Below are 14,818 nucleotides of genomic sequence, written 5' to 3'. Positions count from 1 at the left end.
GGAAATAAATTATTCATTCTAGGCTAGTGACTGTTTTCAAGATTTGGTTAGTCTGAGTTAGAGGTGCTATTTAATAGCCTTAGTTACTAATCATGGAAGATTTCTGCTCACATGTTTTATTGCTATTGAACAAAGCCGCAGACTACTGGATTCTGATTTCAGAACACTCCCACCAATATCAGCTTTACATTTCACAATACCTTTTCATCATGTGAACTTACTTCTGTTGAATTAGCAGAGAAACAAACTTTAGAGCCTGTTGACCATCCCTGGAGATGACAGGGGATATTGGAGGAACTCTTGCCCTAGAATTTAGAGTTGCTTTCACCTCCTCCTTTCCTTTCTATTTAATGAGAATCCTGTGTTTTGTTATTGTTTTATTACTGTTTCAAATTTTTAAGCCCCTTAAGAGCAGGGATTCTGCCTTACTAATTAATCTTTGGTATGTTCCTGCAGTGTTTAGTAGAGACCTTTATTATTATTTTTTTAATGAGTGTATCATTTGAAGTCATTTTTATTTACTTGGTCTTACTCAGGGGATCTTTGGTTGAAATTGATAACCAGATTTCATCCTTAGAGAGATTAACTTACTGATGTTACAGTGTCACTTTAGCTGAATGTTGGAGGTTTGTCAGTTTCCTTGAAGCAATGGGAAATAATAGTGAAAAACTATTTTTAATCATTGAATTTAAATTCGTACCTTTTTCTCTTCAAAAGTGTGGTCCTAGATTAGATTTTATATTATGGGCCTTGTTTGAAAATTACTGCCTGGATAATCAGAAAGCAGTTCTGGTTCATCTTGAGTTTACTCCAGAGTAATTGCCTCTGTATTTTCGAGGCAGTGGGGTAGAGGTAGAGGTGAATCTACTTACACTTTTAAAAAGTGTGAATTTTGGGGGGACTTTCCTGGCAGTCCAGTGGTTAAGACTCCAAGCTCCCAGTGCAGCGGGCACGGGTTTGATCCCTGGTTGAGTAACTAAGGTCCTGCATGCTGCATGGCACGGCCAAAAAAAAAAAAAGTGAATTTTTTTTTTTTTTGCACAAGTCATATTTTGTTTCACCTTCTAGCATCTCCTGCCTAGTGCTACAAGTCTGACCTTTCACAGTATCAAAAAAGAAAAAAAGGTAGAGAATGTAGGTTTATGCCACAAATAAATAAGCTACTAGTGAAACCAGTGGGAATCAATGTTGGATGTATTTGATTGGATGAGATCGTATTAGAAAACTGGCAGTGCCTCGGGAAGATTATAGTAATTCTTTTTACTTACAGAACCCATCTCGTGCCAGCAGCTGATGTATAACCATAGAGAAGAAAAAGGTGACAGGTTTCTGAAACCTATCAGGTTTTGAGACAGAGTAGCAAAAACTCGAAGAACTGTGTCGAGTCTGGTTTCCAGTGTTGCTGTTGTAGATTTAGCTACAAGGTTACTATAATTTATGAATTGAAGCTACTGTGAGCAAAAATTGACCTACCAGCTATAATGTGGAATCCGGGTGGGTTGAAAGAGTAGGCAACAAGGAGCTGCCGAGTGCTAGGCAGATACTTAATTTTTAGTAAACTATTTCTTGTGGACTTTTTAGAATATGTAGATATGCTTTTAGTATGGTTTTAAATATACTGTTTTTGAACTTAAAAATGTTTAAATTGTGGTAAAATATACTTAACAAAATAGACCAGTTTATCCATTTTAAGTATACAATTCATTGGCATTAAAGACATTGACAGTGTTGGACAACCATTACCACTATCCATTTCCAGAACTTATTCATTTCCTAATTAGAAACTGTATCCATTAAACAGTTAACTCTCCGTTTCCCAACTCCCAGGTTGGGGTAACACCTATTTTCACTACCTCGTGTAAGGTTCTGCCTGTTCTTGGTACCTCATATGAGTGGAATCAAATAATATTTGTCTTTTTGTGTCTTCGTTTAGCAAAATGTTTTCAAGGTTTATCTATATTGTGGCTTGTGTCAGAATTTCACTCCTTTTTAAGGCTGAATAATATTCCGTTGTATGTTTGCAGCACATCTCGTTTATCCACTCATCCACTGGTGGACACTTGGGATTATTTGGAAATAAGTTGTTGTAGACATCATAGTACTTTATTTCCTAAATTCTTTGGCATGTTTCCCTTAAAGGTTACTCTTTTATATGACCACAATATTATTATCAACCCTGACAAAATTAATAGTAGTTTCATACTACTATTCCATATTTTCAAAGTTATTGGATATTAGACACCTGTTGCTGAGCAACAGGGCCATTGTAGTTTGGGTTAGATGGTATCTAGGATAGTAAAGCTCTGATAGTCTTGGTGATTGAACTGGAACTTTTATTTGCACATATTTTCTGCAAAAATTTGTAAATCAATGTATTTGTGTGTTTAAAACTTCAAATTTATAGGGAATTCGCTGGTAGTTAGGACTCCACGCTTTCACTACTGAGAACCTGTGTTCAATCCCTGGTAAGGGGACTAAGATCCTGCAAGCCACACAGCAAGGCCAAAAAAAACCTTCAAATTTATAAAACTCATTTTCCTAAGGAATGAGTTTTTGCAAGACTGTTTAGCTCATTTTCCTTACTGTAAATATTCCCTCCTGCAATCTGGAATGAACTGCTTTGAGGAAGGTTGAATCGTATTGTAGCAATTCAGGATGTATAGGGGAGAACACAGTGAATAAAACCAGGAATGGAAGGCTTCCTATAGTCAGCATGTCTCAAGGCCAGGGCTGTGCTTTCCTGACTGCTATTTGGTCTTCTTTTAAATAAAGGAAATTGGTGTGTGTGAAGGGGGGTGGGTTGGGGAGTATGTATAGTTGTTTTCCTCATAAATTCTAGGTTGCTGAATTAGAGAATATACTCAAGAGTCAAATGATATTCGTTCATTCTGAATTCAGAGTTAACTTTTACAAACTTTCAGTTTTCTTTTCTGCTTTATTTGACATGGATAAGGCTATAAAAAACTGGGAGTCACTGAATCCAAAGGGAATTAGTTTTTTCAGCCCAGGAAACACACTTGACAGAAAGGTCCAGTAAGTAACTAGGTACTTTGACTACCACGCCGAGTGACTGGACTGGACAGAGATCTCGGTAACCCTTTTGGAAGTGATCCCTGCAATCCATTTGCTTATAAGCACCTCTTCTACAAAAAGGGCTTTAATTTTGCAGTGATAGGTGTAGAATTTGTTTTGAGGTTCTGTCTATACTCTCCACTTAAACAGAAATAAACTAATAGAAGTTATCTTAGATGTGGATGCTGAGAGGAGAATGGTTAACAGTTGTCCCAGCTTTTATCTCTGGTTTCCTGGTAGCAGCCTATATTGATTAGACATGAATGCTCTGCTCTTCTTTAGCATTCCTGGGAGATGGTTGGGAAGAAGAAAGGAGTCTCAGGACAGAAGGACGGTGGCCAAACGGAATCCAACGAGGAAGGCAAAGAAAATCGAGACCGGGACAGAGACTATAGTCGGCGACGTGGTGGGCCACCAAGACGGGGGAGAGGTGCCAGCCGCGGACGAGAGTGTATGCATGGGGCTTTAACAAAACCAGTTGTGGGTTAGTAATGTCTAGACTTGAGGGATGTCAGGGCTCTGTGAGGCTGGATCTAGTAACCATTATATCATCCTTATGATTTTTCTTAAAATCATCTGTTCTGAGACCTTGGCATTTCTTGCATGTAGCCTTTTCTAGCAACAGCCACCAGTTGAGCATGAAGTTACCTTGTAGCCGTTTGTAAAATTGTTTGACTAGTAACCATTCCCTAGTAACCATCATGTTCCATCCTTCCAGCTCATTTTCTCTTCTTTGTTTTTGTCTCCCCACCACCATGTATACATACCATTTATGTACATACTTTCTATTCACTTTGCTCTGGCCATCTGTGGTGTTTTGTTTTGTTTTGTTTTGTTTTGTTTTTAAATTTCAGTTCGAGGTCAGGAAAATGGATTAGATGGCACCAAGAGTGGAGGGCCTTCTGGAAGAGGCACAGAAAGAGGCAGAAGAGGTCGTGGCCGAGGCAGAGGTGATCAGTTTGTTGGCGGGATGGATATTGGGGGCAAGCTACTCTTATTAGTTTAGTAGGGGTCTACTTTATTTAAAACCAGACAAATTCACATGGACTCTGGATACCTTAATTGTTGAAGTGTCATGCAAATTCTAGAGACTACTGAGTGGGCAGTGGGAAGGAAGGTAGATGTCATTTCCTCTGCTCTTTATTGTTGCTATTATTGTATTTGCTTGAGGATCCAGCAGTTTGATCAGCAAAGGAACAACCTTGTCAATAATAATTGTCCTGCTGTGTTATATTAACTGATGTGCTACAGAGTGAGAGAAGGAATATCTGATGATGTCAACCACTTACTTTCCAAAGCTGCCTCTGTTGGCAAGGTGATTTTATATCAACTTCTAAAATATTTCTTTCTCCCTCTTTTTCTCATTCTTTAGGTGGCTCTGGTAGGCGGGGAGGAAGGTTTTCTGCTCAAGGAATGGGGTAAGTTTCATTGATCCAGTGTTAAAGTCTTTAATTTGTCCTTAAGCATTACCATAATGTTCTAGCATGGTTAATATCCTGGTATCCTGAGGATAATAGGCAGCTATAACCAAAATGTGATCAGAAAGATTGCTGGACTATTTCATCAGGTGTGTATAGGCATAGGGCTTATTTCTGGGAGATAAGCATTTACCACCTGAATTATTTTATCTCATTAATACCTGCTATTTTCTCAAAATTTTCATGTGGATTTTATTGGTGTCCTAATCCAAAAGGGATAGTGGATATAAATTAAAATTATAAAAAAAAAGATTATACCATGAAATTTTAGGTAAGCTGGTAAGTGAGCAAAAGTAGACAGCTTATAGGCTTATAGAATGGGGCCATGGTTGATCTGTACTAGGAAAGAGACAGTCAAGATTCTGATTGCCCTCCTTTTGAGTTAATTTTCACTGGTGCTGCTTAGAGCTCAGAGACTCTTTTAAGTTTTTTTTTTTTTTTTTTTCCTCCCAGAACCTTTAACCCAGCTGATTATGCAGAGCCGGCCAATACTGATGATAACTATGGCAATAATAGCGGCAATACATGGAACAACACTGGCCACTTTGAACCAGATGATGGGACGAGTGAGTGACTTTTATTAGTTTCTTGTCTCTGGGAATCTAAAGAAATAATTTTTTTGAGGATATACTTAACAAAAAAGTGGAGTAGTTTTTGGCTGCTGAGTCAGAGAGAGGAAAGGGGTGACAACTGAATTGCAGTGTACTCTCCTTCATTTACTTTGTGCCCATGGGCACATTATACATGCTGTTTCACCTGATCTTCATCACTATTTTATGAAATAGACATTATTTATCATCACTTTCCAGATGACAAGACTTAGACTGCAAGAGTGGTTATGAAATTTGTTAGAACTCAGAATTTTTTGACTCTCAAAGCTCATGCTCTTTCCATTACACCATTAGCTCCAATTGTATTTCCTAGTGTTTCTGTTTGGCTACTTAGCTTTGCCTTTTGAAAAGATATCCGGAATTAATCAAGCCACTACTTGTAAAGATGAATAGGGCCCAGAATCAAAGCCCACTGTCAGTTTATTTGTTTCTGCATACAGAGATAGGATTATCTTTTTCCCTTAATTTTTGGGAAATCTCAGTTTATGGGCAAGAAGGAAATCTGGAGACTTTCTGCCTTTCTTTGTTGGATAGTCTTCTGGGTGTGGTAGAGTATTATGGGATTCGCTTTTTTTGTTAGCTGACTTTGATGCATATTTGGGAAGTGTATATATATTTGAGGATATGTTAGGCTTGTGGGATACACCGAGATGTGTTTGGGAGTAAGAGATAACTTTTACTACTTTAAATAAGAACAGCCTCTTGGTTCCAGAGTACTTTCTTATGAGACCAGCTACCTCTTTCTGGCTGAGCCAGCACATGGAAAGCCTGAGAATTTTTTCCTCTTACAAAGTGGGGGAAGGGTTAATAGTAGAGCATGAAATAGGCTCTTTGACTCCTTATCCATTTAAATTTGCCTTACCCCCTTTCAGAAATCAGTTACCTTAATCCTGCGTCTTTAGGAAGGTCTTTGGCACAAATCACTTCTCATCTACTGCCCACAATATGCTGTACCTCAGGTCCTGAATGTTACTTGCTTGTTGTTCATCAAGCTATCTTATAAACTCATTTTTAATACAGATTTCTCATTGGTGGAGGCTAAAGTTGAGTTATTGGCAAGCTAGATATCTTTTTGAAGTCCCTTAACCATTTGGCTATGAAATATCCTTTTCTGTTTTAACTTATACTTTGGAGGCATTAGAACTGCTCTTCATTCATCTCTTGATGGCTTTGTAGAGCATTGGTAACAGTCCGAATAACAGATATGTTTCTGAGCTGTAGTTCGTTCTTGGGTATTTGGCTTTTTATCATTGGCAGAAAAGATAATAGAAGGCGAGGGATTTGTTTTTAGTTGTGGATAGAAAATTAGGCATGGAGTCCCAGTCCTAGATTGAAAGCCTTAGCTATTTTCAACAAGGATCTGGTTGGGAAAAGAGAGAGGGAAGAAAGAGGTGTGTGTTTATTTATACCGAGTAGAGAATAGCAGATTTGGGAGGCTAGACTCAGAAATTTTTGATTTGTGGCTGAATGAAAAATTATGTGAATTGCTTGTTAGTGTGAAAGTGTTGAGTATAGTTTCATGCATTCCCTTCAAGTTTCATGATTTGAACTTAAGCTTCATGCATGATCTCTTTTTGTGTTTTCATGATAGCAAATTACAAATTCCCTTTTTAATTTAAAAAGAGACTCAAATCTACCCTTAAAATATCCACAGGTACAGTGGGAATTGTGTGTTGGGGGCAAACATTCTCATTCACAAGCAAAATTTCACTGGTTGTTTTTTCTTTTCTTTTCTTTTTTGTTTCAGGACTTGATTTCATTGGGGTTGAGGGGTCAAATTATCCCCGAAAATTTGAGACTGCTCCTGGTATGATACATCCAGGCGCCTAACTGCCCCGGATATTTAATAGATTTTTATGAACTGAAATATCTGTGGATATGTCATTTTTCTGTTTTCCTGCTTTTTATTTTTCTGCTTTTTTCTCTCATATTCTGTGCCTGTTTTTCCTCCTTAAAAAAATTAGTTTAATGAATATTTAACATTTACATTGTCTGTGCTTTTTGCTGATGGAATGGAAGCCCTAATCTTTTGTTCAGAGCATTTGCACTCTTTCTGTGCCTTAACGCTTCCTCAGTGTAGTCCTTTTCCTTAGCCAAGACCATATGTCCTATATAGGAAGGTGTCAAGTAGCTGTCTACAGTCTTCCTTTCCATTCCAGATGCAGTCGCTAGAGTACAGGGGAAAAAAAATTTCTTGCATTGAGAGATAGCCTCTCAGTAGTAAATGACTTCTTAGATCACTTCCAATTCTAGGATTGTGTGTATGTGTTAACCCAGATTTTGGATTCCAGTTTAGCCAGGGTGGGATGGTTGTCAATGGGGAGGAAAAATGCCATCACTAGAGAGGGAGAGAAGAGTGTGGTTTGTAACTTGTCTAAACTGAGATTGGACTTTAGTTTGATTTGGAGAACATTGTCATTATTAAGTGGTTTGGAATTTCCCTGGCATAGTTTTAATATTGTCCTGGGAAAGGCATTGCACTGAACATATTTTTCTCTAGGAAATAGGATTTTTCATTATTAAATGTTTAAGAGAATTTCAGAGGGGTTTTGTAGGTGTTAGAATATTTCTCTTCAGTGACAGTGAAATCTGAATGCCATGCCTTCATACTTTCATTCTTGTAAGAAGTTTCCCCATTTGGAGAGAATGTTTTAAGAATTATTAAATATATACTGTTATTCTAGAGAAGAAAATAAGGCGTTTTCTGGTCCTTGCTACACAGAGGTTCCTGTTTCTTAGTGTGGTTCTTTGGTTGAAGGGAAGAATTTTAGGTCTCATAGAAACTCACCTATATTCCTTAAAAAATGCCAGGTTCCTTTTCTGAGGATATGCGTATACGTAAAGCAAAACAAGGGGAATATGCAAGGTGGTTTGATTATTTACAGACCTCTCCTACAGAAACTGTGTCCCTCCATTGTCTGTGCCATGACTTTTACAGGTCAGATTTTGTGTTTTGTATAGTTAGGACCAGTACGGTAACTATTACACATATTTTATTTTTCAATCTCATCTCGTGTCTTCTGAAAAGAACAGATCCATTGGGGTTTCTTATAGTTAAATCAAAACGATCTATAAACTTGACTTCTGCTGAGTATGCATTTTTAAATTTAATTTTATTTTTGGCTGCGTTGGGTCTTCGTTGCTGCGCGTGGGCTTTTCTCTGGTTGCAGAGAGCGGGGCCACTCTTCGTTGCGGCGCACAGGCTTCTCATTGTGGTGGCTTCTCTTGTTGTGGAGCATGGGCTTTAGGCACGTGGGCTTCAGTAGTTGTGGCACACAGGCTCAGTAGTTGTGGCACATGGGCTCTAGAGCGCAGGCTCAGTAGTTGTGTCGCACAGGCTTAGTTGCTCCATGGCATGTGGGGTCTTCCCGGATCAGGGATTGAATCCGCGTCCCCTGCATTGGCAGGCGGATTCTTAACCACTGTGCCACCAGGAAAGCCCTGAGTATGCATTTTTAAATTCAGTTCCCATAGCAGGTAGGTGTCAGTGCTCTCAGTTTGGATTTCAGGCCTTTCCTTCTTCACTGCCCTTTGACTATAATGTGGCAACCATTTGTGTTCCTCTGCCCCTGCTGCCATCTTTCTTCAGACTGCCTGCAGTATTGTCTTATACCAAATAAGTATAGCTTGCATGTTTCAGTTTAAATTGTCTGCTGCCATTTCACTGAACGGACTACTAAGTCAGAGGACTTGAAGGCCCTTAAGAGATTGCTTGGAGCATTGGGTCCATTGGAGTCTTGCTGTCTCTTGGATTTTCTCTCTCTTTCTTAATGTCTTGCTCTCTTTCCTATTACAGCTGTGTAACAAGAACTGAAAGTAGCTGTGAAATCATAATCTTATTAAAACCCTGGTTGTTCTGAGGTATCCCTTTCTAAAAAGTCTTTTCCTCCCTCTGAAGCCCAAGAATCCCTTCTGATTACTAAATTCTAGTTACACTTTTGGCTGCCAAAAGTTTAAAACGTCCGTATTTTCTGCCTGTGCTTTGTACTGGTACTTAAAATTACTTCATTGTTTTTCCTTTATTCGCAGGTGCATGGAGGACTGCAACAGAGGAGTGGGGAACTGAAGATTGGAATGAAGATGTAGGTATTCCCAGGTCATTCCTCATTAGTACGTTCTATCCCTAAGTGGTGTTTAGGGATAGAAAATGGGTATGTTTCTACCCCTCAAAATTCACCCTTAAGATTCTGACCCAAAACTTTTACATCCAAAATAGTGTTCTGAGCCAGAACATTTCACATATGTTATATGAAGGAGACTGGGCATGAACAGGACTCTGTGGAACCAGACTATGGAAAGGGCAAGTGCACTTGTGTAAGTCCAATATCTGATTGTCGGATTTATCCCAGGAAGAGATGGTGGTTGGGTAGGGCACTAGAAATGGAGTTAGGCAGGTAGTGCATTGAGTAATAGCTTCTGGTGGCACATGACTCTCCTTGGAGCAAATCAGTTATTTGGTTCACATTCAGGCATTGGTGTATGGTCCTGTAATTGGCTTAGAGGTGGGTACAGATGAGAGTTACAGTACCAAGTTCTTAAGTTTACAGTCTGGTTGACTCTGGGACCCCTTTTGTTTTTGTACTAAGAGTGCATCGTGGTGATTGTAATTGAGATGAACATGTAGGTTTGGCTATCTTCCAGATTGACTAAACTAGGAAACCTCATAGATGGGTGGCATATAGACAAGCTATATGAATTCGCTGGAGTAGTACCTGAGTAAAAGAATTTTCCTGATCCCTGGTCACAGTCAAGCTTTTGCTATGAATTACAGTTTCCCGTGATCATGGATGAACCTTCCTGTACTTGTATTTATTCAGTCAAGACAGAAGATGATAAGAGGAAATGATGTGTCAAACTGTTTTGGTTTTCAGGCCTGAATTTTAAAATTCTGGATGTATCAGCATTAGAGGGTGATTCTTTTCTCTTGTAGCAGAGCTAGACTGCTTTGTGAATACTTTCTAAGATTTGGCTTGTCAGCTTAACCACCTTTCAGAGAATGATATATTTGGGGGAGTGGATTCACTGTTTTTAGAGGGGAGATTTTAATCAAAAAGTTTTTTTAAAAAAATCAGCTTTTGGGGAATTTCCTGGTGGTCCAGTGGTTAAGGACTCCTCGCTTTCACTGCCTAGGGCCAGGGTTCAATTCCTGGTCAGGGAACTAAGATCCCAGAAGGCCAGGCAGCATGCCCCCCCCCCTCAAAAAAAATCAACTTTTGAATAGTAGGAAGATTTATTCCTTACAATTGTTTACCTAATTTTAGTGTTTTATAGTGGAGAGACTAGGTGTAACAAAGTCAGTTTTAAGGCAAAAAATGCCTTTTAAAAATATATATGTATTTATTTATTTGGTTGCACCAGGTCTTAGTTGTGGCAGGCGGGCTCCTTAGTCGTGGTTCCAGGGTTCCTTTAGTTGTGGCTCGCCGGCTCCTTAGTTGTGGCATGCGAACTCTTAGTTGTGGCATGCATGTCGGATCTAGTTCCCTGACCAGTGATCAAACCCAGGCCCCCTGCATTGGGAGCACGGAGTCTTATCCACTGCGCCACCAGGGAAGTCCCCAAAAAGTGCATGTTAAAATTATTCCTCCATATGTCGACTCATCAGCCCTTGGGCCCTTACTGCTCAAAAGCCAAGAATTAAGTTATCTGTCTTCATCTTGGCTGTGATCTTCCTTTCTTTGAGAGGAGTAGTGGAAGATAAAGTATGGTTTGGATTGAGGTAGGAGTTGGGAGCTGTAGCGGGAAAACATAAAGGGGCTTTCTCTGTTTTTCTGTCTACCATATTCACCTTCCTGTAAGTTCAGTGCCCATATTATGTGACTCCACTCGATTTTATTAGGTTTCTTGATTCTACCCTCTCTTTTGATAAAACCATTGTGCACAGATAGAAGGGGCTTGAAAGTCAGTCCATTCAGGATTCCTTAGAGTAGATAGTTCTCTCTTCAAAGAGTTTTCCCCTTTTTCTTGATGTTGAATTCCCCTTAACCTGTGCCAGGTTTCTGACTGAAACCTACCTAACACTAGGAGTGACTAATTCCTCTGTTTTCCAGCTTTCTGAGACCAAGATCTTCACTGCCTCTAATGTGTCATCAGTGCCTCTGCCTGCGGAGAATGTGACAATCACTGCTGGTCAGAGGCAAGTGTGTGGTATAATTCTGTATCTTTTCCCAAGGGTGTCTGCTAAGTTAGTTGTAAGGAAGAATGGCACTGGACCTCTACAGACTCCCATGGTGTCGGTAATAATGATAACCAAATCATATTAGGGTCCTATTAAGTTGATTGGTAGATTTGTAAGAGTTGATATTAGTAATCTACTGAATGGAAATCCATATATTACAATTTTAAAGCTAACTCTCCCCCAAACAGCCCTTTAATACATAGGTCAGCCTTGTCAGCATCATAGGTATTGATTAAAACTTAGAACTTAGAACTTGTAGTAAGTCAGGTAAAGAGAAGCTGAAAGTGGAAAGTTTTCATTTATTTCTGAATTTGCAGAACTGTTCAATAGTTTCTTCTCTTGCTTAATAATTACGGTCTTTGCTTAGCGCACTGAGCATGGTGATAATTTTTTTCCCTAGGATCTGGCTTATGAAATTTTTAGAACTTGAACATAGGTATTGGGGTCAGTAGAGGAAGATAACACTTGTCAGGGAATATTTTTATCCCCTGAAAGACTCTTGGATTATTTCTAGACCTGGGTATGATAGCTGTTGATTCAGAATGTCCTAAAGAGAAGTGCGATAGGAATAGGATGTTCAGGATGTCATTACCAGAGGTAATGTGTTTTTTGTTTTCATACATCTTTATTGGAGTATAATTGCTTCACAATGCTGTTAGTTTTTGTTGTACAACAAAGTGAATCAGCCATATTCATACATATATCCCCTCTCTCTTGAGCCTTCCTATCCCACCCCTCCAGGTCATTGCAAAGCACCGAGCTGATCTCCCTGTGCTATGCTGCTGCTTCCCAAGAGCTAGCTATTTTACATTTGGTAGTGTATATATGTTGATGCTACTCTCACTTTGCCCCAGCTTCCCCCTTCCTCTCCCCCATGTCCTCAAGTCCCTTCTCTATGTCTGTGTCTTTATTCCTGCCCTGCTACTAGGTTCATCAGTACCATTTTTTTTAGATCCCATAAATATGAGTTAGCATACGGTATTTGTGTTTCTCTCTCTGACTTCACTTTGTATGACAGACTCTAGCTCCATCCACCTCACTACAAATAACTCAATTTCGTTTCTTTTTATGGCTGAGTAATATTCCATTGTGTATATGTGCCACATCTTCTTTGTCCATTCATCTGTTGATGGACATTTAGGTTGCTTCCGTGTCCTGGCTATTATAAATAGTGCTGCAGTGAACATTGTGGTACATGTCTCTTTTTGAATTACGGTTTTCACAGGGTATATGCCCAGTAGTGGGATTGCTGGGTCATATGGTAGTTCTGTTTTTAGTTTTTTAAAGAACCTCCATACTTTTTTTTTTTTTTTTTCTATGATACCAAATATCTGTGATTTTTTTCCACACCAATTCTTCAATTCTCTGACACCAGCTGGGTGTTCTGACACTAACTCTCCAGAGTTAGCGCAGACCCAAGTTGACGGCTCAGTACCACAAGACTGCCTTTATTTACTTCAGAGGTCAGCTGCAAATGGGCCACCTGCACATTTCTGCCCAGCCGACTACAAATTTGGGAGTTCTCACAGCCCCCTGCTCAGGTTTAATAATTTTCTAGAATGACTCATATAACTCAGGAAAGAGTTTTACTTGCTGTCCCTGGTTTATTATAACCAGTACTCAGGAAGAGCCAGATGGAAGAGATGCATAGGGCATGGTATGGGGGTTGGTGGAGCACAGAGCTTCTAAGCCCTTTCTGGGTGTACTGCCCTCCTGGCACATCGATGTGTTCACCATCCCAGAAGCTCACTGAACCTCATTGTTCAAGAGTTTTTAATGAGAGTTTCATTACATAGGCATGATTGATAAAGTCACTGGTGATTGAATTCAGTCTCTAGCTCCTCTTCCTTCTCTAGAAGTGGGTGGAGTGTGGTGGGGCTGAAAGTTCCAACTCTCTAATCACTTTCTTGGTGTTTCTGGTGACCCACCGCCTTCTTGAAACTCTGTGAGGGGTCCCGCCCTGAGTTACTTTATTAGCATAAACTGTAGTTGAAAGAGACCAATTATGAAAAACAAAAGACACTCCTACTACTCAGGAAATTTGAAAAGCCCCTAGTATATATTTTCATTATATCACAAGTAACTTGAAATATTTTAAAAATTTGGGGAAAAATTCCCCAAACCCTTCTTGTTCCAAAGCTGCTTGAGGATGCCAGCATTCTAGTATGTGGTTTTATATATTAGATATTGGTAATGACAGGTATTCAGTATTAAAATCATGGGTAAAAATTTGTAAATTTTGGCCCAATTATTGAGCTGCTGTATTAAAAGTAACATTTGATGTTTCACTAAGTTAATTTCACTAAAATTAAAATATATAACATTATTAAGGTTGGCAGCCTCATTGGAGCATAGGTAGATACTGTTGTGGCTCTTACAGATCTGTTATTTTGATGAATTAAGCATTTCACGGCTTTGTGTTTCTGGGGAGTGACTTCATTTTGATCTAACCATAATCTGAGTCGGGTGTTGGGGAATGCTGGAATGTTCAGTCATTATTCATCAAGCTCCCATCTCTCCACCAGAATTGACCTTGCTGTTCTGTTGGGGAAGACACCATCTTCAATGGAGAATGATTCATCTAATCTGGATCCATCTCAGGCTCCTTCTCTTGCCCAGCCTCTGGTGTTCAGTAACTCGAAGCAGAGTGCCATATCACAGCCTGCTTCAGGGAACACGTTTTCTCATCACAGTATGGTAAGTAGGAAACATGGTGTATCCTAACCAAACTTTTCTGCAACCCCAGCACATACATACAGTAATTCCTTTCAGTGATACCCAGAGGTTTGGGGCAAGGTAAAGCATCTTCTTTTGTCTTCCTAGGCTGACTTGGGTGTAGAGATGTCGAGTTGGGTAGTAGGGGATATAGCTCTAGGAGAGGACTTAGCTTTGGACAGACTGAGTCATCTTATAAAAATGAGTTAGGAGACTTCCCTTGTGGTCCAGTGGATTAGACTCCACGCTCCCAATATACGGGGCCCGAGTTCGATCCCTGGTCGGAGAACTAGATCCCACATGCATGCCACAACTAAGAAGCCCACATGCCACAACTAAGACCCAGCGTAGCCAAAATCAATCAATCAATTAATTAATTAATTAAATGTATTTTTTTTAACGTGTAGGCTTTTTTTTTTTTTTTTTTTTTTTTTTTTTTTTTGCGGTATGCGGGCCTCTCACTGTTGTGGCCTCTCCCGTTGTGGAGCACAGGCTCCGGACGCCCAGGCTCAGCAGCCATGGCTCACGGGCCCAGCCGCTCCGCAGCATGTGGGATCCTCCCAGACCGGGGCACGAACCCGTGTCCCCTGCATCGGCAGGCGGACTCGCAACCACTGCGCCACCAGGGAAGCCCAACGTGTAGGCTTTAAAAAAAGAATGAGTTAACGTCATTTACTGAATACTTATTGTGCAAGCATTGTTCACTGTTATTCTTGAGTGAAAATCAATGACAACCAATTTTAATGCTAATTAGTATTAGTAATACT

At 39.7% G+C, this 14,818-nt stretch overlaps 1 protein-coding gene across 36 annotated transcripts in view; it reads left to right on the top strand.

Moving 5' to 3' along the window:
* The window catches only part of UBAP2L (ubiquitin associated protein 2 like), a 43,456-nt gene that overhangs the window by 7,151 nt on the left and 21,487 nt on the right, over positions 1-14,818 (top strand). For 19 of the 36 annotated variants that reach the window (XM_033414583.2, XM_033414575.2, XM_033414580.2 and 16 more), the window contains exons 5-11: positions 3,355-3,523; positions 3,927-4,022; positions 4,445-4,490; positions 5,004-5,116; positions 9,191-9,243; positions 11,209-11,294; positions 13,862-14,033. In XM_033414583.2, the coding sequence (XP_033270474.1) occupies positions 3,355-3,523; positions 3,927-4,022; positions 4,445-4,490; positions 5,004-5,116; positions 9,191-9,243; positions 11,209-11,294; positions 13,862-14,033 (735 nt within the window). Of the gene's footprint in view, positions 1-3,354; positions 3,557-3,926; positions 4,023-4,444; positions 4,491-5,003; positions 5,117-6,908; positions 6,969-9,190; positions 9,244-11,208; positions 11,295-13,861; positions 14,034-14,818 lie in introns of all 36 variants that reach the window. The other 17 variants (XM_033414565.2, XM_033414555.2, XM_033414552.2 and 14 more) reach the window with 3 other exon arrangements.

Source organism: Orcinus orca, chromosome 1 (genome assembly GCF_937001465.1).
Source record: "Orcinus orca chromosome 1, mOrcOrc1.1, whole genome shotgun sequence".
In the NCBI taxonomy this organism is placed as follows: domain Eukaryota; kingdom Metazoa; phylum Chordata; class Mammalia; order Artiodactyla; family Delphinidae; genus Orcinus; species Orcinus orca.
This window is presented reverse-complemented; position numbering and strand designations above follow the sequence as displayed.